Consider the following 25,614-nt stretch of genomic DNA (forward strand, 5'->3'; position numbering starts at 1 on the left):
CTAAACCCATGTGCCTGACCAGCAATATCTAATAAATTAACAGCCCCTTATTCTCTTTAACTTTTATTTAGTTTTAACTCTGATTAAACAAGGCTTTAGCAATAGGCTTGCTTCACGATTTGAAAACTCAAATAGGGTCTATACTCATCACAAACTTTTTTAAAAAATTTAGAACGACTAAGTGAAGTATTTTCTACCTTCCTTGGCTGCTCTCGCAATATGTACAATGTTCGTCACGTTTGGAGTCAATTTTGCAAAAAATGGAATCTTTACTGCAGCTCTAACCCAGCGACAGATGTTCCTTACCAGTTCAGGGTCCTTGAAACAATAAAAATTGTTAGAAATTATCACGATTAGAAATATTTACATAAAGTAGTCAAATTAAAACCCGAGGAAACAATTATTTTCAACTGATCTTTGAATTTCAAGAACGTTTCGTGGGGAAAAAGCTTAAGCATTTTGCAATCAAACTGATTACGTTTACAGCATACATTCATTGTATATATGGAAGTAAAAGATAAATTTCTTACTTTGCTGTGACATGGACAGAGTAGGAACGTTTGTGAATAAAAAATTTCCAAAAAGGAAGAGAACGTAAATAGAAGCTCTTAAACAATGGGAATAGAATTTTTTTTTAAATATGGTGGCGTGAATGAAAAAGTAAAATTGATTATTCTATTAGGATAACTAAGAAACAAAAGTGTTGTCATTAGAAGGACCTGAAAATAGAACGGTAAGCATTGATTAAGACCTTTCATACCTGACCACATGCCAGACCCATTCCTCTTTCTCCCATACCATGAGGACAAGACAAATTCAGCTCTAGAGCATGGGACCCTGCGGCCTTAAAAAATTGAGTATAAAAATTAACAGCAAGAAATAGCATAGAGCAATGGAAAACTCACTTGAAAAGACAATTACAACGCGAAGCTACAACTGAAACCGATAGCAGATACTTCGTATACTGCAATAAAAGCGACACTGTCTTGTCTGTTAATTGACTATAGAGTACCGAAGTGTGACGTCATCAAAAATATATTTGTAGAAGTTCTTAATTTTGACCACATAATCTGAAAGAACGGCATAAAAAACTTCTCAATATGCAAAATCAGTTAAAAATATTCAAAATTGTGCGAGATATGGCCAATGAAAGATTTCAAGTTTGCTAACGGATTACTGTTATTCTGGCCTGGTTCATAAAGTTATGAACCAAGACGAAATTACAGAGGTTTGATAGGGCAAGAGCCTGTGCTCATGTGGCCATTTCTCCTCCAATTTGTAGCCCATTGTACTGATTATGCATATTTAGAGGTGTTTCATGATGCTCTTTCAGGTTATGGGATCAAAAGTGAAAAATTTTAGAAATAGATTTTTGTGACGTCAACACTTCGGTACTCTATTGAAAAAGGACTCTAAATTAAGATTCATTATATACTTTGAAAATAATATCTACTCTATTGAAGTAACAATCTAGGCTAGGTCTGGGATAAAATCTTATCTCTTACCCTACCAACTCTAACAAAAAATCGCACTAAAACAGTTTTGGACTTCGAGGGCAAACTTCACGAGGTTCATTAGCCACAAAAACCATCCAACAGCATGAATAACAAATAGATTTAGAATTACCTCTGCCATTTTAGCAAGTTCCGTCCAGTCCTCCTTAGAATAGCCACACATTATACTGGCAATCAAAACCTACAGTAGGTGGAAGAGAGAATAATTTTCATAGAATATATATCAATATGGAGGTTCAAGAGTCTCTTTATACGTGAAGAGGGTTTCTCCATTACAACTGAAGGAAAGCCGACATGAGGGTTTTTTATTCAGGTCTTAGAAATGTGAATAGACTTTTCACAACAACCTTTTTCGAAATGATCCCAAATTTCATTTCTGACATTTTTAACTAATATATACTTGTATTTACCACCATACTTTTAGTCTTGGTACCTTCTTTCACCTTCTTGTTTCAGCATTATTATAGATTTTATGACATTATCAAACTTTAAATCGTTTAATCAAAATAATATAAAATTTCTAACATAATGCCGTCGTAAACTCATTATAAAAAAGCACTAAAGATCAAAATGCACACGTAGACTATGATTCTGGTCCTTTACTCGAAGCATAGGTCAAAAAAATAGTAGAGAGGAGTTCAAGTATTTTTCAAAATGAGGCCTTGAATTGAAAGGAGGTGTGCTTACAAGAGACTATCTAAGCATATCACACCATTTCAATACTATCAAGCAATTTAAAGGCTACCCAACAGTAGAAAATGTCACAAAATTTACGAAGTAATAAAGCAATACGTAGATCAATAACTACAAATAAGAAAGAAGATAAGTTTCATCAAAACGAAATCAGTAAGATGGGCAAGCATATACTACCAAACCGATAAAGGTCAAACTATTTGATAGAAACAAAAACACCACTTACTTGATTTGGGAAATCCCTCACAAGTTCTGTCACGGAGTTGCACCAATACTTTGCAGTTTTCTCGCTGATCAGCTCTATGTTCAAGAAAGAACCCTGACCTGGTCCGTAAATCTCACCAGAAGTGCTGCCGCGGACAATCCTTGGACTGACATTAGTGACAATGTCCTAGAATTTAATTTGAATACAAAACAACTATGAAATGGATTGCACACAAAAAGCTAACAAAGCAAGGCAGATACTAAACAGCCAGTTGGTGGGAAGCTCTTAATTAATACTTCAATATATAGGAGATAAAAGTTTAACACGAAAAGAAACGAGAATAGAAACATTAAATAGCTTTCAGTGTAGTATCTTAAAAGACATTAAAGTTTCGTTAAAACTAATAAAGAAATAAAAGCAAGAAAATAACAACGACTCTTACCTTATCAAGCGAAAATGTCTTTGTGAGAGCAAACCCCCATCCAGTCTCGAACGCACGACGTATCATGGCAGATGTTGTGGTCGGAGGGGCACTGGCGAGGCCAAATGGGTTGGGGAATTTCAGGCCACAAACCTCGACACTCAGATCAACTAAATCGACAGGCGTGTAGAAAAGAGGCAACTTGGGCGTCTCGTCCATGACGGGGATGCCATGAAGCTCCTTTGAAATTACAAGAAGGTAGGCTTGAAGTTGGCATACGGATCATAAAACAAAATATGATGTGCCTAACATCAAGGTGAATATATGAACCAGAATGGTGCAAAAGCATTTAATTGCATTCATTTCAGTTCGCTTTTCAAACACTCCATTGGACGATTACGCTTCACCAATTAAACAAGACTCGCCATCAAACTACAAACACTGATATTTCTTAGAATATAGCTTTTTCAAAAATGGTAACAAATTCAAACATTAACAAATATTAGCTTCACAATATTTAACAGATTTGTTTTTACTCCCAGCTGCAGCATATATAGCACCTTTAAGATGTCATATCGTCGCTCATTGCAGCTTGTCTAACCATCTCCCTCTACATTTCCCTCCAATTTACCCTTTCATCTTCGGTTAACATACATATCTATACCTTCATACTTGTGCATGTACCAAGATTGGACATAATGAGCATGTACCAAGATATAGACTGAACACGAACCTGGAGATACTTGTGCATGTACCAAGCAGCAGTCTTCCCATCATTCACAGATTCAACCGTTGTTTGTGCGACACCAGCCAAATCGCCTCCACAAAACACTCCGGGAGCACTGGTTTCCATGGTCTCGTAATTCACCTCAACAGTTCCCCATTTTGTCATCTTCACAGGGTCCAGAGACTTTACAACTGCGAATAGAATCAATATGTTAAAGGATGTAACAGCAAATAAAAGAGATTTCAGGCTATAAAGTTTTATAAGATAAAGTAAGCAAAAGAAAAATTAACAACACATACTAATTAAGACGCAGAAAATGCTATCACGATTCTACTCTGTAACCAGCTAAACTTTATAATAGAGTATTGCATCTGTTGCTTTTGATTCAATACTCTTTGAGGTAATTGAAAATTTTCTAGGCAAAGGGGGGGGGGGGGGTTCTTTAGCCACAAAGCTCTCACTCTTTCGAGAAACACCTTTTTTAACGACTAAGCATATACACAAGCAATTGTATAGATTTACTGTATATATGAAAAAGTTTTTTGATGTTAGATTTTAATGAAGATTCTATCAAAAGGAAGTAGCGCATAAGAGATACTTAAACAAACTAATGTTAATGACAACTGAAAGAAATCATTGAAACAAATCAACTGAAAGAAACAAATCAATGGTTTTAATACAGATGTCTATCTTTAAGAGCTAACGACATAATGATGTCAAAATTGACGAAGAGCCATTGATGATGAGAATAATGATTAAAGAATGAAATATTACTATGATCGTCTTGCAAAGTTGATCCGAATGCAGATATAACACAGTCTGTTTTAATGCGAATAATTTGCTCTTCATCTTCAATCCAGGTCCCATCATCATTCTAGGGATGATCAAAAATAAGATATCAACATATGTTTACTATCAAGGCGCTGATATCAACAATTGTGTTCATTTTACACTAGTACAGGGTAAGGATGGCATTTTACATTAGTACAGGGTAAGGATGGCATTTTACACTAGTACAGGGTAATGGTAGCATTTTTCACTAGTACCGGGCAACAGTCGAAAATAGCAGCTAATCAGCCATGAAATAAGCATCGTATCTTTACGATTTCTATTTTTGATAACACTTTACCATGAACATATTAGTTTGACCTGCAAAAAATTAACGAACGAAGCAGCTATATATAATTAATGTCCATTTCAAAAACCACAGTAAACTCCAACAAAGAGTCTACTATTTGAAGAGTGAGCTGTGCTCCCTGATCTTGTTACTATTAAGTTGCATAAAGGGGTTGCAGCAGGGTCGAAGGTTCTTACAGTAGGGTTCTTTTGTAAAAGTCGTAAATTGAAGAGTTTGATTTGTAGACTGGCAACAGGGGAATTTTTGGTGCCAAAAGGTGGTCCAAGAGACAATGCACATTTAAAGAAATCTTGTCAGGCAAAATTGGTTCTTAAACAGGGTGCTTAATAAAAGGCAGAAGGTTTGTACGTTCTCAAGGTCTTAGGTTCATCTCTACTGAATATGGAAACTACATCTGTGGTGAGATAGAATATTCTAATATTCATCAACTAAAAGACAATTTCCACGAACAAAATATCTCAACACAGATGGAGGTGCCAGCAAAAAAGACAAAATCTTAAAGTACAATGGAAGAACGAGTTGAAAATGTACAAAAATAAAGAAATCTTAAAACCTGTTCTGTTCTGTAGAACTCCATTGCAGCAATTTTATCACCCTTTAAAATGACCTTCTTAGGAGACAAGAAGGGCAAGAATTCGCATTTTTCCTCCCTAGCCAGCTCCATTTCCTCCGGAACAGCCCGGATGTTTGTAAAGCCTTTCCGGAAGACGACGAAGACGCGCTTTGCACCACATCGCAGTGCAGAGGTGCAGCAGTCGAAGGCAGTGTCACCAGCACCAAGGACAATCACTTTGCCTTTCAGTTCAGGAAGGGAAGAGCCACAGCAAGACATGCCTACGAAAAGCAATTCGGTAAAACAGTTTTCGAAAGGGAATGATTATTATCGGACAACAATCGTCACAGAACAGCTTCCATTCGAAGTAACTTTTTAATCCAAGTTAAAAGAACGCTCCCTTTTGAATTATAACACACAAAGAAATTGGTTCATACTACTTGGAAAAATTGCACCAATTCATTCATCCATTCGAAGGGTGAATCACTCCCAAAAAGTGTACGGGATTTAGAGACTTTGAAAAAATTCATTCTGGGGAAGGAGATTTTGGGATTTTTCAGTAGATTTCGGGATTTTTTAAAATCTGACATTTCATCGCTAAAAGCAAGATCTTAAAGATTCTGGGCTTTTAAGTGAAAATTCTGCGATTTAGGAAGTTGATAACTATGATTTTCAGTTTGTTCTTTTTGCAATATATTTTTTCGGAACGTGTGCATCAAACAAAACGAATTTCTAGCAAGGATGAAATTGCTGCTTTAAAGTGGTTACCATCTTTGATTAAGGTGATTCAAAAACTTGATGTTGGAGAAAGAACTTACCATAAGTGGGTGCTGACATCTATCTATTTTTAGAACTTCTTTATTTAGAACCGCATAAATACCTCTTAACAAGCAAAATTATGTTCAAAATCGGGCGAGATACGGCAAATGAAAGATTTCAAGTTTGCAAAGGATTACTGTTATTCTGGCCTGGTTGATAAAGTTATGAACCAAGACCAAATTACAGAAGTTTGATAGGGCAAGAGCCTGAACTAATATGGCCATGTCTCAGCCAATTTGTAACAAATTCGACTAATTTTGTACATTAAGAGGTATTTTATAAAGCTTTTTTAGAAGTTATGGTTATCACTTTGCTGACGTCAGGTCAAATTTCAGAGTCAGATCGAGGCTGGCGATTTTTGGGCAGGTAAGCAGAGGCAGGGGTGCTTGGTGTGAATGCTTTTCTCATGATAAGTGATATTGATTTATAAACTGCAAAGATTTTTGTCGAGAAGTCGTTTCAAATAAGCTTGAAATATTTCAGGATTTGGTAAAATCTTTCAGCCACTGCCAATAAATTTGAGATTTCAAGATTTCTTTTCAAGATTTTTAGATTTCTTTTCAAGGTTTCCAGATTCTTTTTAACGATTTTAAGTTGTTGGTGAGATTTCTTAGATTTCATGATCTATTTTAAAGATTTTGAGATTGCAACAATTTTTCAAGATATTTTAGAGATTTTTTGGGTAATTTGTGAAAGGTGTACGAAATTTTCAAGAGTGATTCACCCCTCGCATCCATTCATCCATAAATTAATTTCTTGCAGAAAAATTCGTCAGGAAAATGCATCTTTCGAGCGAATCTTGTAAACAGTCTTAAAATGGCCCAACTTTCGAACAATTTATCATATCATTAATATTTCAATATCATTACGCGTATGGTGTTGCTTGTCGTGGTCCTCAGAATGAAGTTTCTATAAAACCTGTGCTTTCCAACTAATGCTTCAGTTCGGAACGGGAAAAATGACTGCCAAATGTCTCACTGGTTATCTGGCGCTGAAAAGCATAAATCAAATATTGGAAGATAAAATAATTCAGATTTAAAATGTACCTGCTTTGCTAGCTTTGGAGACCACAGGAAGAAAATCTTTCGAAGTCCAGAATCCATGAGATCTAGTCAAACCCTCAAATTGCGGAATAATTTTCGGCTGAGGCAAACCTAATGCGTGAATGGAAGTCATCACTGAACAGGCATTTTGAAAACTCTAGTAAATTAAATTTTCTAGAATAATACAACAGGCACTAGTATAATACAATTTTGTAGATAATGACATAACATAACATCAAATAACATAACATCAAATAACATAACATCAAATAACATAACATCAAATAACATAACATCAAATAACATAACATAACATAACATAACATAACATAACATAACATAACATAACATGACGTAACATAATATATTATAACATAACATAACATAACATAACATAACATAACATAAAATAACATAACATAACGTAACATAACATAACATAACATAACATAACATAACATAACATAACATAACATAACATAACATACCATAACATATACCATATAAGATGCATAATACAGATAAGTCTGTATTAAACATACAATATCATGATATGCATACCATATACTATCAAACCCTGTAAATCGTACTCACCCATTCCAAGGAAAATCGCTTCATAGCCACTTTTCTTCAGCAACGATATCGTGTGTCCTCCATTTGCTGACAACGGCTGGCCACGCTCGATCTGTGGATGAAAAGAGAAGACACTGCTGATAGAACTTGAAATAACGACTATGATGCAGCAAGACAGGCAGAAGAAAAAGGTTTCGTTTTATTTTATTTTATTGTCATAAACCTTATTACTTCAAAAATTATAACTAGGCATTTCCTACAACAATTGTTGATTGAAGGGTACCAGGTCATTCAAAGATGAAACAAGAAAAACAAATTCATCCAGCCTTGGTCTCCCAGACCCGTGATCCACTTAATATTCTTCCTTCCCGCGTTTTCTTTTTACTCACACTTGATGGCAGGAAAGAACGGAAAAAGGAACAGTATCTTTCAAGCTCCTTAGCTCCTTTTGGCCTATGCTTCCAATTCAACCCTCTACACCTTTCATTTATCATCTTGCTTTACAGCCCTCTCATAAACTATCTTCATATCAACTTTACCCTTCTCGACCCATGGCAGAAAATAACCAAGATCAACAAACCTGCACCGATAAATCTTTCATCAATTCCACTTCGAAATTGACAACGTCATAGGGAAGTCGATACTGTGGAATCTCCGAAGAGCTATTTACAAAAAAAGGTAACAGTGCTACAGGAATGGGTACAGAGCTAGTAAACAGATTAGGATCCACATAAAATGTGATATGTAACGAAAAGCGTATCTTAAAATTAACGCTCTTTGATGATCAATGTATATTTCATAGAAGGTATGATGGCAATCTTTCCCACTTTTGCTTCACGATTTTGTGCCTTTGCAGTCAAGGACTGTTATTCAGTATCTGGATTTGCAACAGCGAAAATCTCCAAATACAAAACATAAACAGGGAGAAAATAACACACAATGTTAAAATAAAGCAATACGCAAAAGATCTTGGAACTCTAGGTCTCATTTAATAAGCCATTCTTGAAAAGTAACATCGTTGAGCAGGGTATGCAATTTTGATGTGTCAGCTACATACCTTAATCCCCCAATATACTGTTCCTTCTCGAAAATCTTAATGTTTGTGTATCCTAGTCTTGCAAGGAATGTTGCACAACTGATAGAGGCCGGTCCACACCCAATAAGTGCGATCTAAAGAACAAATGAAAGCTTAAACAACTTAAAGATATGTCTGCAACGTAAACATATATCGGACAACGAATGAGCATTTTGCCTATTGGTTAAGATCACTGTACAACGTACCTTGTGCAGATGTGCAGAAAAAAGTTAATAAATGCTTCAACAACAACAAAAGGTTGTGACAGCTACAAATACTGTTGAATGCTAGAAAGCCGAGGGGCGATTCATTCTTGCAAATAGCGTACGAGATTTTTCCTAAAACAAAAGGATCTCTGGGGCTTTTCAGACAAAACAATAGGATTTTCACAAAAGGTGTACGAGATTTTCTTAGAGTGATTCGCACCTCGTAGAAAGCAATTCTCCAATCACAATTAAACTATACGTACAAGAAGTAAATAAGAGTTCAGACCGATGTTCTGCTGAAAACTGCGCTGATCAAACGTGATTGGAAGGCGCTCACAAGGCAGTCAGCAAGCGTAACCCCAAACAAAAACAGGATACGTACGAAAACTTCATCGGCACTTTAATTAAAGAAATGCGCATGCACGAGAAGCAGACAACTCGAAACGGGATATCACGGCAAACAAGCAAGCCCGCACTTTCGCCTTGTGCAAGGAAACATTCAGAAACATTCAATATGAAAAAAGAACACAGAGAGGCTTTGCTGAGGTTTTGTATCAGGTCGTTCTGAATGAGAAGCGGTTTATTTTCCAGACACGCTCTTACTACAGTCAAAGAGCATGCACAAAACATACAAAGGGGACAAAAATTGAAACTTTACCTTGGCATGGTAGCTTTCAGGAAGATCACTAGCAGATGGTAAATTGGGATCTCTGATTTGGGGTAACCGCATCTTCTTGAATACCTTTTTGGAAAATATGAAGCAAATGAATCTCCCCGACGCCCATCTATCTTATGCAGCAAAGAATTAGTAATTTGATTAATCACAAAGTAGACGCAACTGTATTCTAAAACATGCGAATGACTTTCGAGTGCATGTTATTACTCCAGCAATGTCCATCACACTTGATTCACAAATAACTCGTGCCCTCCCAATAACTTGAGCCCTCTCAATAACTCGAGCCCTTCCAATAACTCGAACCCCCAATAACTCAAACAGTTTCTACTTTAACCTTCAACCTTCCATGATAAGTGTGAAACCCCGATAACTTGAAGTTTCGTCATCTAGAAAAATTCGTCGTTTCCTTGGAGGCTCGAGTCATCGAGTTGATACAGTAGCAGGAAGTTTCCATCAGAATGATGTTGTCATGCCTTCTTAATGAAAACGATGATGCTTGACTTCTGGGACTTCAGTGTGTGGTAAAATGGACAGCTAATTCTAAGTCTGACATTTTGTCACCGTTTCAAAGTGAAATTGATTAGAAAACAGAGTTAAAAAATTCACAGATGCATTTAAATGAGACAAGAAGTGTAAAGCTAGCACTTACTTCAGTAGCAAACTGCTGCAATCCACCAATGTTGATTGGCCCCTCCTCAGAGGCATACAAATTACAACCGCCTACGCATAGGTCACTTGTCGGACAAACCATACCACATGTCAGGCCTAAAGGATTGTCACTGAAAATCGCCTTTGCTGCTCCATAATAATTCTGCAGTAGAAGAAAAGAATATTTTCATTAAAAAACGAAACTTTAAAATAGTTAGGAACTCTATGAAACATGCTTTTTGTAGCAACATAATCAATGGTTCAGTAAAAACACATTTTAACAACTTTATAATTGATCTAATTATGGGCGTCATGTATTCAGCGTTGAACATTCATGGAAAAATCATGGGAAAAGACGGCCTGAAACGGAATGCACGAAACCATTTTGAAACAGCTGAGCTAGTCATAAAGCTAGATGGCCATTTGTAAACAAAGATTATTGAGTCCAATGCTTGATTTACACATAATACATTCACAATCCCAAATTTGGCTTTATAATTATAATTAATTATCCACGAATACTTCATGACTTCAGTTTGATATTTTTCAGTGGGTAAAGTTCTTCTGTTAACAAATCTTAAACTTTAGATAAAAGTTATTTGCGCAGTTTTCACTGCAGGGATCCAGGTTCTATGAAGCTCAGGTTAAGAGATTGAATAATCTGAGTAAACAAACAAATGCAGCAAGATTATCGTTTTCAGGATGAAACTCGAAGTAGCGACTTAGAACCGTACTGTTCTAAACACCAGATAGCATGTACAGCTCTGTCTATACGGCATCAAGCACTTTATGACAGAGCGGTTAACAGAAATTTTCACTAATATGAATAAGTCAAAATAAGCTAAAAGAACTGTAAGTCATACCCTGGTGCTAATACTCGATATAAATGTCTTGATATCCAGCTGTGTAGGACAGCTCTTCTGGCAAGGAGCATCAGCACATTTCAGGCACCTTGAAAATACCACACAATTTTTAAATTGAACAACAAACATCAAACATGAAAAAGATATTTGAATATGTGATCAATAATAAAGTCCAGACTTCAATTTGTTATTGATTGAATACTTTCCAGAGTGCTAGTACAACAGTTTGTAGTAAATCAAAAGGAGAGCCATCAATCAAAATAATGGAACAATTTAAGGAAGGAGAAAGGGTTTGCAAAATTCAGGAAAAAGGTATATATCTCTATAAAGGTTTTTTGCGACAAAAGTTTATTCCGTAAAAGAATAAAAGAAGAATGAAGTGATGAGATTACAGTGTAATAGAATATAATCAAAAGATAAAATTACACAACTAAATAGAGACACTGCTTTTTTGCCAAGACCACAGCTAATTTGTAACAAAGTTGTATTGGAGAGGTTCTTTCAGATTAATAAATTCCGAATCAAACAATTATTCAAGTAAATTTACATCATGTAATCACTTCACTGCAAATAACATTATCTAATGCAAGGTTGGTATTCCAAATATAAGCATTGTATATCTATCAGCAAAAAAGAAGCTATTACAACCACCTGACTGCCAGAAAGTAAATGTTAATGAATCTTCTTCATATTTACGTAGGCAGATCTCCTCAATAAATACATACAAACACTTGGTCGATTATGATAAACAATATTTTTAAAATATCCTTTTTAAAAATATGACATTAGAATTTTAGCATCAACAAATTCACCAAATTAAGACTCAGAACAGTAATAAAAAAGCAATCAAGTAAAAACAGCAAAGCATTCTTCTGAGTTACAAATACCAGATGTCAAGAACTTCTAGGATGTTAAGAATATCATACGGGAGCTAACCTTGAAGCTTCTTTCAAAGCACCTCGTTCGCTGAGTGTCGTGTGCTTAACGTCGTCAAAATTCTTTGTCAAATCATGACATGACTGAAATTAAATAAACGGACACAATGAGGGAAGTAAAATTCATTTTGAGAGTTATATATGAAAATCTTGAAAGTGAATTGTCAAAAGAAATGAATTGCCACACCAAAACCACGCCCTTTTCGTTGTTTATCTGAGGAAAATTTTTACATCTTGAGGAAGGTTTTGTCTTGGAAAATATGGACAGATTTCTGGATTCTGATTGTTAGCCAACCATATTTTTCATGCTGCCAAATTTTAAGAAGATTGTAAAGAAAAATTTAAAGGAAGTAAATTTGTTGGCCAGCGCCTTACCAGCCTTACCAGACAATGCAACGATTTTAGGCACAACCAGGGCTGTATTAACCATTAAGCAGACTAAGCACATGCAAATTGATCTAAAAATTCTGTTTCTTGATCATCTTATGTTCCCAGGTGTGCCAAAACGGATGGCTAACGCTGTGTACTTTGACCTTTGCTGACCTCTAATTGTTGGAATACCAGGAGGTCTGATATTCTATCCCTGGTCCCCTAAGATGGGCCAGAAACACGAGAAACTCCAAACTCCCCTCCTCACTCCTTCCTAGAGGTTGTAATATTTGAAACACTTTGGAGCACTGTTCTTGCACTAAAGATTCTAATAGCTTGTTTTCTTTCAACATCAGTACCAAGACAAGAAGTCTAATATCATCCTCCCCTCTTCTTATCTAATACCTCATTTCCCTTTCTTGGGCTTTGCTATAGGTCCCGTTAGCCTCGCCCTAACATAACCAACTAAAAAGGTCAACAGCTAGTGTGGAATGGGTCTGTAGTGAAAGGTAAGGGACACTAAAATTGTTCAGTGCTTAGGGCTCCAATGCCCGCCTCTAGGTACAACGATTGTAAAATTCCAAATGTTGCTGCGACACTTGACATGACAACTTTCGGCCTTCGTAGACCGTTCTTTGGCAGTTTCAGGGGTGTTTAGTGAGAAGTATTCAAACGTGTTGTAACGTAACAAAAATGTTGAAAAGCACTGAACAACGTTCAATCACAACAGGAACAGTAGAAATGTGAAGTCAATTCATTGGACATTGTAGACTTAACATCGCTCAACATACTGAACATCGCTCAACTTTACTGAACATCGCTCAACATACGGAACAATGCTCAACTTTACTGAACATCGCTCAACTTGACTGAACATCGCTCAACTTGACTGAACATCGCTCAACTTTACTGAACATCGCTCAACTTTACTGAACATCGCTCAACATTATTGAACATCGCTCAACGATACAGAACATCGCTCAACGAAAAAGAACATCGCTGAACATTACTGAACATCGCTCAACGATACAGAACATCGCTCAACATTACTGAACATCGCTCAACATTACTGAACACCGCTCAACGATACAGAACATCGCTCAACGATAAAGAACATCGCTCAACTTTACTGAACATCGCTCAACATTACTGAACATCGCTCAACATTACTGAACATCGCTCAACATTACTGAACATCGCTCAACTTTACTGAACATCGCTCAACTTTACTGAACATCGCTCAACTTTACTGAACATCGCTCAACTTTACTGAACATCGCTGAACATTACTGAACATCGCTCAACGATACAGAACATCGCTCAACTTTAATGAACATCGCTCAACATTACTGAACATCGCTCAACATTACTGAACACCGCTCAACGATACAGAACATCGCTCAACGATACAGAACATTGTTCGACACTGCATTCAGACCGTTTAACGTTTTTTTACTACCGATGTCAAGAGTTATCAAGTGAACATTTGCATACCGATTAAAACTAACAGCAAGAAGTTCATACATAAAACCATGCGAAAATGGTAAATAAAACAGCAAAAAGTTTTATTCATATGTTGCTGCAAATAATGACATGTTCATGAATACAAGGGTTTGTGAGCATAGGCCATAAAATTGCTCTAGTCCAATAAAGTCATCGTTGGAATCTGTCTTTTTTTATTGGGTCGGTGAATTAGTTTTTGATGACTTTCTTTTAAATGACTTCTCCATTCTCTTTCGGTGAATTGTCGCTGTTTTTCCCAGACCTTTCAACGGCAGCGTCATTTTGGACTTTTTTGGCCCGTACATCCGAAAATGAGATTCTCGCACTTCTCGCATTTCTTTTTCTGCAAATATTTAAGATAAACTGCTTTGCCTTGGCGTTTAACTTCAAAACTACAACGCTGTTGAAAAGGCAGGTCACATGCATAGTTATCAAACTGGCCATTGCGAATTCACGAGACTCCAGACTCCGGTAGCCTAGAAACAGCATCTGAAAGATGTGAATCATATTCGATATACAAAGCGGTGCGTAGGCTGTAAACAAAAGCAACAAAAGGATAAGCACTGTCTTGTACAGTTTCTTGAGGTACTGAGGCTTACCAGAGTCGGCAAGGTATATTGGGCTGTCGAGCGTAAAGCGCTGTATTCGTCTATATCCTCTGACATAGAGAGCAATAGTTGCACTTAAAACCACAATGACTATAAATACAGTTCCCTGGGCAGCGAAATTTGGCTCCTTAATTTTCGTATTGAACGCAAAAGCATAGATACAAGCATGAGAACAACTTATGGTGAATACTAAAGCTAGTAAAATGTAAACTTTAGGCCTATCAAACAGCCTAGCAACACGTGAAGGTCGTTCCAAGTTTGGATTCATGTGAAGGTACCTGTCCACTGTTATCAAAAACGTTATCAAGCCGGACAGCTCGTAGAAGATAACTAGCAAACTTTGAAGAGCAATGGCCCATGTACAATAACTCGGAGTCGGTTCGTCAAAAACAAGGAAAAAATACGCGTGAAGAGGGAGAATGAGAAATCCGTTGATTGCATCCGAAATACTCAGACAAACAATCAGAAAATTGGTAGTGTTCAGCCATATTTGTTTCGTGAAAAGAAATGAGGTGAACAAAAGGATATTAAAGAAAACGATGACAGGAGAATATATTCCGTAAAATACAGCTGTAATTTTTCTGTTCCGTTCAAACCCCAAACCAAAGGCGAACTCTTGATAAATAGTGTGGCACCCAGAATTAGAGACGGTTGCATTAGACATCTTTAAGGATCTTATTTAAAACAGATTTGGCACTCTACAACCATTATGAAAGTCATATAAAATATGAGAAGATCATCGCTGGTCCTCAACATCTAAATATTCCATCGAATACAATCTGCAAGTCACGATTCACACGACTCAGTCAAGTTATCTGGAAGCTTGAAGCAAGATAAGTTTAGTATTAGAAACCAGGTCTTTAGACTTTCTATTCTTCACAGTTGAAATGCGTAGACGCAACTCATCCTTCTGCAACCACTGGCATTCCTTCAGCTAATGATCATAAAAACGCAAAGTCTTTCTCATGATCAAAGTAATTGAAATGATCATCCACGTACGATTGATCCAAAGTTTCATTTTATCTCGATGACTTCTTATCAGGAAGAGTGACAACTCACTAAATTGGACTCAGTGGGCCGCAGAACAACTTCTTTTCAAGAAGAATGAGTTCTTCAAACGGGAAACAGACCTAGTAGGCACTGCCTCATCAACAATCAAACATAATCAACACAATGTGCAGGGTTAAAAGCTGTTTTTCGTCAACTTGCTCAAAATGCTGATGTAGTTATTAAATAGTGGACAACTGTCAAACTGTTTTGCAATCATTTATAGGCAAACAATTACTTCATATGATGGAAGATTGCTTTCAATAAACTGATTGGCTGGAGTCTTAACATCTGGAAATCTCTTAATACAACTAAATATTTACAAACTGAGCTAATTAGAATATAAAAAGATCAAAACAATAAAATTCGAATTTTGATCAAAGCATTTTAATTGACAAACAGGTTTTGAAAAATCAATATTTTTACATATTTAGCCAATCTACTGTAATGTTTTAAACATTATTACATTCCAACTATATTGTTGATGAAGGAGTTACTTGGTAGCATGAATACAGGTCTTTGGGCGAAAGCACCTTTAAGGGTGGCACAACAGAAGCAGATGAAGAATACATTGCTTATTTGTATACATAATTTACTTTCTAAGAAAGTTATCAGATAAGATTGGAAAGTAAAAAAGTTTAAATAGGTCGATAAACAGGCTATATACATACATAGAGATCATGGTTTCTTGAAAGCCTTTCAAAGGATAAACAACACCAAATACAAAAAATCATAGAAAAAACAAAGAAGAAATTAGCAAAAGAAAATGAATAGACAAAATATAAGTGTTTAGGTAAATGCAGTGTAACCAACTTAAACTAGCATTAAAAAGGTGAACAGCTATATATTTCGTGTGCAATTAATAAATTGTTTCAGGTAATGTGTTCTTATAACATCGATGTCCGTCTTTCATCTCTGGCCTAAATATGAACGCTAGAATTTTGATCTAGTCGAAAAAGCCAGCTAGCAATCTTCTAGCAAATCAAAATAAAAACAAAAATTGTCGTCCAAATATTTTAGTACCCGATAGCGTGCAAACTTGAACCTCCCATAAGAGAATGGTCCCTATGTCTTCACAAAATGAGTTTGGGTTATCTTCTTCCCACAATTGCGGGGCATCCTCCTACCCCAGAAAGCGGTGCGCTGCGCCTTAATCAGAATTCTCAGTTGTTGTGCATGTTGCTAAGAAATCAAGGTGTCGTGTGCAAAAATCTAAAGCAGCTAGGTAATGTTGACCCATTGTGCAAATATTGCGGTTCCGGCTTTGACTGAAAGCCTATTATTAAAAAAGTGCAAACATACATTCACATTCAGGTTGAGGAAAAACCAATCAAAACAAGGATGTTGAAACGTCGAATTAACAAAAAGATGAAAATTGCGTCGCATTCTTTGAGGATAAAGTTAATCATGAAAAAATTGAAAATATGGTAAAATAACACATTTGACTAAATTTTCTAGCTGACAATGTTGAAAAGAGCGCATGCGATAATTTTGACCAACAGTACTTTGAACACCCGAAGAATTTTCTAACTATTTTCAAATTACACATGTAGATATGGCTGAGTTGCCCCTTTTTCAAAACAATGTTTGAAATGCAACTCAGCTATCCTAGTTTCTAAAATACTGGTTATGTTCGTTAGTGAATTTCTATGGAGAATAATCCAACATTGTTTGAAAGGGGAGAGGGGAAGTAGCCAACATGAATGTTTTAAGACATTTGGCAAGCATTGCAAACGGATCATTGAAGTAGTGTAAGTATTTAAGTACTTGTTTCCATCTAGCATTACGGCTGTGCTTATCGAGCAGTGTTTTGGTCCTTCCTAGTCCATGTGACCACACCTCGTGGTCCATGTGACCACACGAGCAGTGTCTTGGTCCATGTGACCATACCTTTTAGTTCATTTCCATGCCTGGAAATGCAGAGAGCTGGTGACTTCTCTCACTCTAAGTGAAAGTTCGGTCACGTCAGGGACTAAGGGACTCGAACCCCAGACCCCTGGATCTGTAGCCCGCGACCCTAGCACTGAGCCATCCACGCACCTCAAAATGTGTAGCTGTTTGCTTTTTGGGACATAACAAGGACCCCAAAAATTTGTGTTTTTTGATCCAAAACGTATCCATGATTTCATCGTTAATGCAAAAATATGGTTCAATAATGGTGTCTAGTGATGGAACAAAGCTTCGTTAAGATTTTTAACTTCTCTCAATATTGCGAAAGAGCAACATTACCGAAGGGCATATCACTCCCTTCTCGTGCATTACTCTTGATCGTACGTGTATGAAAAAATTGTGAGCTGTTTGGAAAGGGTGTTACGCCCCTTGCACACTGCTATTTCCAGAAGACTAAACAATATCTCTAGAAATCTCTAGGAGAAATGCAAAACTTGACACTTCATATTTTTTGATAAAAATATGAATATATTCAACATGTAACAAAACGACTGCATTTTGCAATGCAATAAAACTCACCGAACACTGCTTGTCGGAGTTTCGTTTCCAGTGTTTCTTGTTTTTCTTTGTGTTTGAAGTTGGAACTAAACTCGCATTGTTTTGAACTTTGGGGTTTAAAGCCAAAATGCTCTGCAAAGAAACAAATTGTATGTAAAAGAGCTAAAAATCGGTAAGAATTGTGGACAAATGCTGCAAAGAGATCGTCAACAGGATAAAATCAATAAAAATCCACCTATATGGTTACGTTTAGTGCATGACTGAATCTCATGCCAGAAATGCATTAAAGAAAATTGCATTTGATTCATACGCTCCAATAGCAATCACCAAGATGAAATAAGGAAATAAGTTCCTTATTTTATCTTGCCATCACCCATGCACAGTTGATTTTCGTACAAAACAAATACATATGAAGAAAATGGCATTATCGATGCATCTGCATGCTGTTATCGACATCTCAGCCTTTTTCAAAATCCTCAACCTATGCATACGCTTGAATAATAACCTAAAATTCTCCGAAATATCTCAATTATTAAATAAAACCATGAGCTTGTTTCACGCTTTTAACTTTAACAAAAACCTTTTAACTTCTCGTTTTTTAACACGGCAACCCCGGCATCTAACAACCTTTTAGTGTAAATAGGTCCGATTCAATCTCCGTTTGATTTCATTACTGTATACATTTAACAGCTTTGTAGGGGTTCTCAAACCTAATTTTCTACCGTTCACTGCCACTTATCTGAATCTCAGCGAGCGGCTACAAAATACAGGGAACTTAGGCCTACCAAATGACAGGAGAATTTACTGTTACGAATGAAATAATTTAGTCCTCTGACGAAAATATTTTGAAGAGACAACTTTGCGGAAAAACTTTCGGACACCTTTCAAGAATAAAAAACAAGAACGGAAGAATGTAAAATAGGTCTTCTAGCAAGTTTAAATGCTAAAGTTATCAAGAAAATTTTTAAATCACCAAGCCCCCTGTATCTCGAAAAAACGTCTTCTTCCACCCGATCAATATTTATTTTTGAATTCTACACCAAAAACTGGTGTAGAAAAAGTTGGTCTGGTAAAGTCCCTCTTCGGGTGGTAATGCTCCCCCTTGTCCCTCTGGACTAGTGCTACACTTCGACCAAACAAACTTCAATTTTCTGACCACCACTCAACTCTGATTGAACTAGTAAGCTATTAAATTTAGCCATACATTTTTCTTAGGAGGTTGATAAAGCGCCTAGAAAGTTGAAGGTGCTCAGTTTGTCAAGCGCCCGGTTTTTGTTCATCACAAGGCCTGCTACCCTATTACCCCGCTTAAAAGCGCATGCGCTTAAAACGTTTCAGAGACAGGTGCAAGCGCCTAAAAATAAAAGAAAGTCTTTAGCAATAACATTGCAGGAGTAATGTTTTAACAATAGAAACTGCATATTTTAACAGTTATTCAAGTCATGTTTCCTCAGGATCCGAATCATTTTCAATTATCATTAATTCTCCATTCAGCTGTCCTTCTTCAAGGTTGTCTTTGTCATCATGTCAGTTTATACAAAGTTGATAATGCCAGAAAAGTAATTGAGGAAGCATGAAAACGTTGTCAATGAGAAAATAGATAGCTTTATCCTTTTTTATGATTCTCATAAAAACCGTAAGATTAAGATCCGGATATAAGCGCATGCGCCTTTAAATGAGGTGCGCCTATAAGTGGGGGTAATAGAGTATGCTTGGAAAAAGCATTCAAAATTTTACGAAATTTTTGTTAAAGCAAAATTGAATGAATATTTCCTGTTTTGATGATAAAGTTAGTAAAACTTTGGAACATATTTTCAAATACATTCTAAGATTGTCACTGAGTGTGTCCCTCTAGAGCAGGGGATCCATCCTAAAAAGTTAACAGGGAGATGTGCTGTAGGCAACTTTTAAAGCCCACACTCATGATCACTCCCATGACCACTCCAATTACCTCTACCATAACCACACCCAAGGTACTTTAATTTCTTTTAAAATTTGTTTTTATGAAATCATTCAAACTATTCACAACTGCAGAAAAACAAATAGAGATTGCTCCTTCAAAAAATCGATGGCTCAATATAAGGTTGCTAACATCGAACTTGTTCAACCATCATTATCACCATCATCATCATCATTATCACCATCATCATCATCATCATCATCATCATCATCATCATCATCATCATCATCATCATCATCATCATCATCATCATCATCATTGCTGGTTCTTGAACGAACTTCGTTTTAACCATTGTTCAATAAAAGTAGTTCTAACTCAGTGGCATAGAGAGGAGGAAGGCAAGAAGGGGCAGATGCTCCCCCCAAAGGGCAAAAAATCTCCGTGAAACAGGGTGTTCTCTGGCATTCAAAAGGGTGTGGACCACGATTTTTCATTGCTCAACTCATCTTTGCCCCCACCCCCAAATCTTACCACCCTGGCTACACTACTGATCTAACGGGCTTTTGTTGCCGGGTTTCAAAAGATTACACCTCGGTCTTTTTAAACCCAACTGTACTATTTCTTTCTTTCTTTCAAGGTATTTGCACTTTTCAATCCAAATTTTGAACTCTACAGGAAGCAAAATTTCCAGACCAACTTTTTCCGTTGTAGATGGAATTGATGCTTTTCAGATCTTATACTTTATTATACAAATCTTATTCAAACTAATACCTTTAATTATACTCTTTTTATAAATTTTCACCGCATAAAGATAAATATTAGTCACTTTTTTGAATGCTAAAATCATCTCTTTTGACCAGGGACAGATATAGCAGGGGATGTAGGAGGTGTGACACCCCCTAATAGTTCTGTGTCTTTCGGTAAATTTTGTTTCATTCGGTAAAAATCATTTGTTGGTAGTCAATAGTAACAAAGTAACGCCAAGACTTCACTTTATTTTTTATCAGTATTATCTTCCTATCAGTAGCGTAGCACGGGGGGATATTCTCAAATGTGTTTTAAGCTAATCTCAAAGGCATCGTCAAAAGAAATTTCTTCTCTCTTCGCTTGCAGGAGACCCTCCTCTATATCTCCATACAGTGTTAAACAATTTTCCCTTGTTTTGGGGTTTGTATAAAAAAGTCCTTCATCTTCTTGAGACATTCCCGATAAAATAGAAACTAAAATGCTAAAGCAGTCCAATCATTAAAATAACTGGATCCTGAAATGCTTGTCGTGGACTTTGCTCCAAGGAAAACAAACTTTTGAATACTGTTAATTTTTTAGTTATTTGGTTATATCTTTGGAAAATCACTTTTTTCACCTAGAATACCTTACACAATTCCGGATATATATGTTAGTGAAATTGTGAAGGAAATAGACATTTGTATAACATGGTCGCCACCTATGATGTTGACTAGAGGGAAATTTCAATGTAAAAATGCCATGGCATTTTTCAAACACATTTACAAAATGGGTGTCTTCCCAAATTCTTAGGGGTGTGATCGGCAAAAATATCTTCCTCTTTGGCCTACCAATCTTCCAAACCTGGCTACAACACAGTTAAAAACCTAATTTTAAAAAAGCGTTTCCATCATTTACCAGTGACCTGAAGGGTGTGGCATCAAAATTAGTGTCTAACACCCCCCCCCAATCATTGTTGCCTAAATCCGTCCCTGCTTTTGACCCTACCTATGCATAAACTGTTCTGCTTGAAAAAATTGCCAGGGGGTGTAGCCAGTTTCCGAACAGGTGCGTTAACTCGAGATTGGATAGATTTTTTGATCTTGTTTCCATGTACCGCATTGACCACAGTCGCGAATTTCAGACGATCTAATCTTGTTCTATCTGGTTCAACAGTTATCGAACTCGTGTTTAATCGTCTGAAAATTGATTGTAAGCTCGTCGTCTGAAATTCTGAACCTGAGGAGAGAATCTGGAGAATAACTAGACAGCTCTTTGAAAAAACTCGTCAGTGTTTCGACGGGTGCGGAAGACTCTGAGTCGGACTCGGACATTTTCATTACACAGAGCAGTACCAAACCTGTAGGAAAGACAGACAGCGACTGCCAGATGACGTCAATTCAAAAGCGAATAACATCAGTCACTGAGAAGGAGGACTTGAATTTGATAGAGGGAATAAAAAACATGGTTATGGCAAATGGGGCAAAATACTCTCGGACCAGAGCTTGTGCTTCGCAGAGGGAAGAACTCGTAACTCTTTGTTAAGACGCTTTAGAAGTAATCAGTTTCGTTGCATGTATAAAAAATTTGCTTGGAAAGGTTGTTTCCTAGAATAACGACCAATAAACAATGAGAGCATCAATTGAATTCGATTACTTCTTTGTATTTCATTAACATACATGTACCTCTTTAATCTCACAATTATAATTGGGCTGGACTTCTCTCTAAAGCTCTTTAAAACTAAAAAGGATTTGGGCTTCCAATCTCAGTTTCATGTACCCTTGAATCTATTGAAAAGTATTGAAAACTATTGGGCTGGGCTTCTCTCTAAAATTTTCGTTCGAAACCTGGGCTTTCATTCTCGAAATAATTTGAGCTTCTAATCTCGGTTTCATGTACCCTTGAATCTATTGAAAAGTATTGAAAACCTTTTGGCTGGGCTTCTTTCTAAAACTTTCGTTCAAAACCTGGGCTTTCATCCTCGAAATGATTTAGGCTTCTAACCTCTATTTGTTGGAATGTAGTCCTAACAGTATAATTCCTTAAAGACTTTATTTCGATGTTAAAGGCAGGAAGTGTGCAAAATGTATTGACAGAAGCCAAGCCCTGATATGTCTATATTATCTTTGTTATTCTTGTGTCCATGAAAACGAGATTAGAAGCCCATTTAAATGGATATAAGATATGAAGCCCATCAAATCCATGCAAAATTTTAGACAGAAGACCAGCCCAAATATATCTATACTATCTACATTATTCTTGTGTCCATGACAACGAGATTAGAAACCCATTTAAATGGATATGAGATATGAAGCCCATCAAATCCATGCAAACTTTTAGACAGAAGACCAGCCCAAATATATCTATACTATCTACATTATTCTTGTGTCCATGGTAACGAGCTCTATTGGTAACGGCTGCATTTTATAGCGAAAGGTCAATGACGTTAAACACCCATATGTTATTTTTAGCTTAAATATGTTCTTATGGTGAGAAACAACGGTAATAAAACACAAATGGATAGAATCCCAGTCATTGTTTTGCTTTAGGAAGTAACATTTTTATACTAAATACAGAAGTCCATTAAAGGGGAACTGAAGTGAAAAACGATTTTTGATACTGATAAACCACTGATAAAGGTTCCCGTGCTGATTCAAAAACCGTTTGAATTTTTTAAATATGTTATGTAGTTTTTAAGTTATTAAGTTTTTAAAGTCGAAATTTGCCCTCATCGATGGCGGAGCGAGAACGCGGTCAGACCACTGTGTCACGTGACCTTGTGACGTAAAGTGGTGGACACGAAGAGGTGTTTTGATGAAATGTAGTAGTGAGTCTGATAAGGTTCATGACAGGTAACAATCGTGAAAATTGTGATAAAAGCATGAAACTTAGTGAAAATACAGAATTCGATATGCGTAACAAGATAGAATATAGACCCATTTTGGGAAAAAAACCCTTGTGCTATTTTTAGCCTGGGGTACTTGTGCCCAGTACTCAGAATATGTTGGCATGGTCAATCTATTTCTGTGAACTATACAGCCATGAAACTTGGCAAACCGACACAATTTGACTTGCTGAAAATGATAAGAATGGTCCCCACCCTTAGAAATGCCCCTCGTGCTATTTTTGGACTGGGGTACTTGTGCCTAGTACTCAGAATACAATAGTATGGTAAATATATTTCTGTTAACCATACAGCCATGAAACTTGGGAAATCTACACAATTTGACTTGCTGAAAAAGATAAAAATGGTCCCCATCCTCAGAACTACCCCTTGTACTATTTTTAGACTGGGTACTTGTGCCCAGTACTCAGAATACGTTAGTATGTTAACTATACAGCCATGAAACTTGGCAAACCCACACAATTTACTTGCAGAAAATGATAAAAGTGGTCCCCCACTTCAGAAATACCCCTTCAAACATGATTTCTCATGCTTTGTCTACAGAACATGATATCAAAGCATTTTCTGATTTAACTCCAGGCATAAAAAACAATTCATACCAGGATGTACATAAAGGGGGAGGATTTAAAGCACAACCATTAAATGATGTATATGTTTCCAAGTTTATTAAATGTTGAGTTGAAGCGAATTTCAGAAAAATACAACCATTGGGCACAAAAAAACTTCATTCTCAAAATTTAAAAACAGTGTATCTAGACAACAGGCAGTGCCAGAATACATTAAAAGAGCATTGTACCCTGAAGGTAAAACATTTTCCTCTGATTATTTATTAAAAATGTTACCAAGCAGGTGGTACAGGACCATTATTGTAAGAGAAAATCTTGATCAAATCCAAACTATTCTACACATTTTGATGTGAGTGAACTATGTTGAAAAGTACACCTTAGGAATCTTAAAAATATCAAGCCTTGCTCAATACCCCCCCCCCCCCCTTGATGTGACTAATCTAGTGATTTGGCCTAGGGCTGACAAGATTTGGCCATTGTCCCACTAGTTTCAACAAATTTCTCTTCTTGCTATTATGAACTAAAGTCTGGTCCTTTTGAATAACCCCGTGTATATAACCCTGTTCTCCACTGTATGTGTAGCTGATTTTTGCATTTTCATTGTCTCTCTGCAGAATTTTGAAACTCTTGTCTTCTTTGACTAAAGTTCTTTTCTTTACATTTGTGATAAATGCATACTTAAAGTTGTCCAGTTATTCCAGCACAAATACCCAAAAACCAGCAAACCATACATTGATCGGCCACTGTTTGTAGATACCTAGCAAAGTGGATATCATTTTAGGTATTATTCTATTTTAGGCATATTTATGCAATTCTATTAAATATTTGACATTTTCGAATTATCAGTCCAAAAATCTGAATTGCAGGAAGATTTAATAATACTTGTCAATGTACACAAAACAAACCAGTTTTTAAACCAAAAGTGGATTAGGTCGACCTGTTGTAGCACACACATCAAACTATGTATAAACGTTTTTATATCAAAGCAAATATTTATTAAATTGTAACATGTAATAATCCTTATTATTTCAGATTTTAGAAATGGAAAGATTATAATAGGAAGCCTACTCATTCTCTGTTGTATCTTACTTTTAATAAGGAAATAAGGAAATTGAGTTTGAGTATTTCTTGCCTTCATTGCAAGAAAAGAAACAAGGATCGACGTACCATTTATTTACTTCTTTCATTTCTACCAACAAAACGAGCACGTCGCGGGAGATAATTCATCCTCATCCTCTGGGATCTCATCGGGCCTAGGCTAATCTTCATCGCCACTTTCGCAGGTCCCGTTCGCCCTTGGTAGGGCAAGTACTTCACCACCACATGCTCCAAACACTTCATCGTCGCTCGATCTTAAGTCTGTTGTCATTCCTGAAGAGCTGTCGTGAAAATTGCGATCTGAAATTTTAACTACTAACCAAATTCCCTCCCTCCGATTCACTCTACTACAATGTTG

At 36.5% G+C, this 25,614-nt stretch overlaps 2 protein-coding genes across 2 annotated transcripts in view; both read right to left on the reverse strand.

Moving 5' to 3' along the window:
* Positions 1-25,614, reverse strand: part of LOC135694993 (dihydropyrimidine dehydrogenase [NADP(+)]) — a 35,885-nt gene that overhangs the window by 6,044 nt on the left and 4,227 nt on the right. The window contains exons 2-18 of the mRNA XM_065213907.2: positions 18,086-18,196; positions 12,091-12,173; positions 11,155-11,242; positions 10,293-10,454; positions 9,626-9,709; positions 8,744-8,856; positions 8,267-8,348; positions 7,708-7,798; positions 7,117-7,224; positions 5,252-5,532; positions 4,335-4,434; positions 3,567-3,751; positions 2,855-3,073; positions 2,434-2,598; positions 1,627-1,695; positions 761-844; positions 198-318 (exon numbers count right to left, since the gene is read on the reverse strand). Coding sequence (XP_065069979.2) covers positions 198-318; positions 761-844; positions 1,627-1,695; positions 2,434-2,598; positions 2,855-3,073; positions 3,567-3,751; positions 4,335-4,434; positions 5,252-5,532; positions 7,117-7,224; positions 7,708-7,798; positions 8,267-8,348; positions 8,744-8,856; positions 9,626-9,709; positions 10,293-10,454; positions 11,155-11,242; positions 12,091-12,173; positions 18,086-18,196 — 2,146 coding nt within the window. The remainder of the gene's footprint in view (positions 1-197; positions 319-760; positions 845-1,626; positions 1,696-2,433; positions 2,599-2,854; positions 3,074-3,566; positions 3,752-4,334; positions 4,435-5,251; positions 5,533-7,116; positions 7,225-7,707; positions 7,799-8,266; positions 8,349-8,743; positions 8,857-9,625; positions 9,710-10,292; positions 10,455-11,154; positions 11,243-12,090; positions 12,174-18,085; positions 18,197-25,614) is intronic.
* Positions 18,203-25,614, reverse strand: part of LOC148959832 (uncharacterized) — an 11,479-nt gene continuing 4,067 nt past the window's right edge. Inside the window, exons 1-2 of the mRNA XM_089109832.1 lie at positions 25,326-25,614; positions 18,203-24,915 (exon numbers count right to left, since the gene is read on the reverse strand). The exon at positions 25,326-25,614 is cut by the window's right edge and continues 4,067 nt beyond it. The gene's annotated coding sequence lies outside the window, so the exon portion shown is untranslated. The remainder of the gene's footprint in view (positions 24,916-25,325) is intronic.

Source organism: Rhopilema esculentum, chromosome 8 (genome assembly GCF_057945365.1).
Source record: "Rhopilema esculentum isolate cy_ngs chromosome 8, ASM5794536v1, whole genome shotgun sequence".
NCBI lineage: Eukaryota > Metazoa > Cnidaria > Scyphozoa > Rhizostomeae > Rhizostomatidae > Rhopilema > Rhopilema esculentum.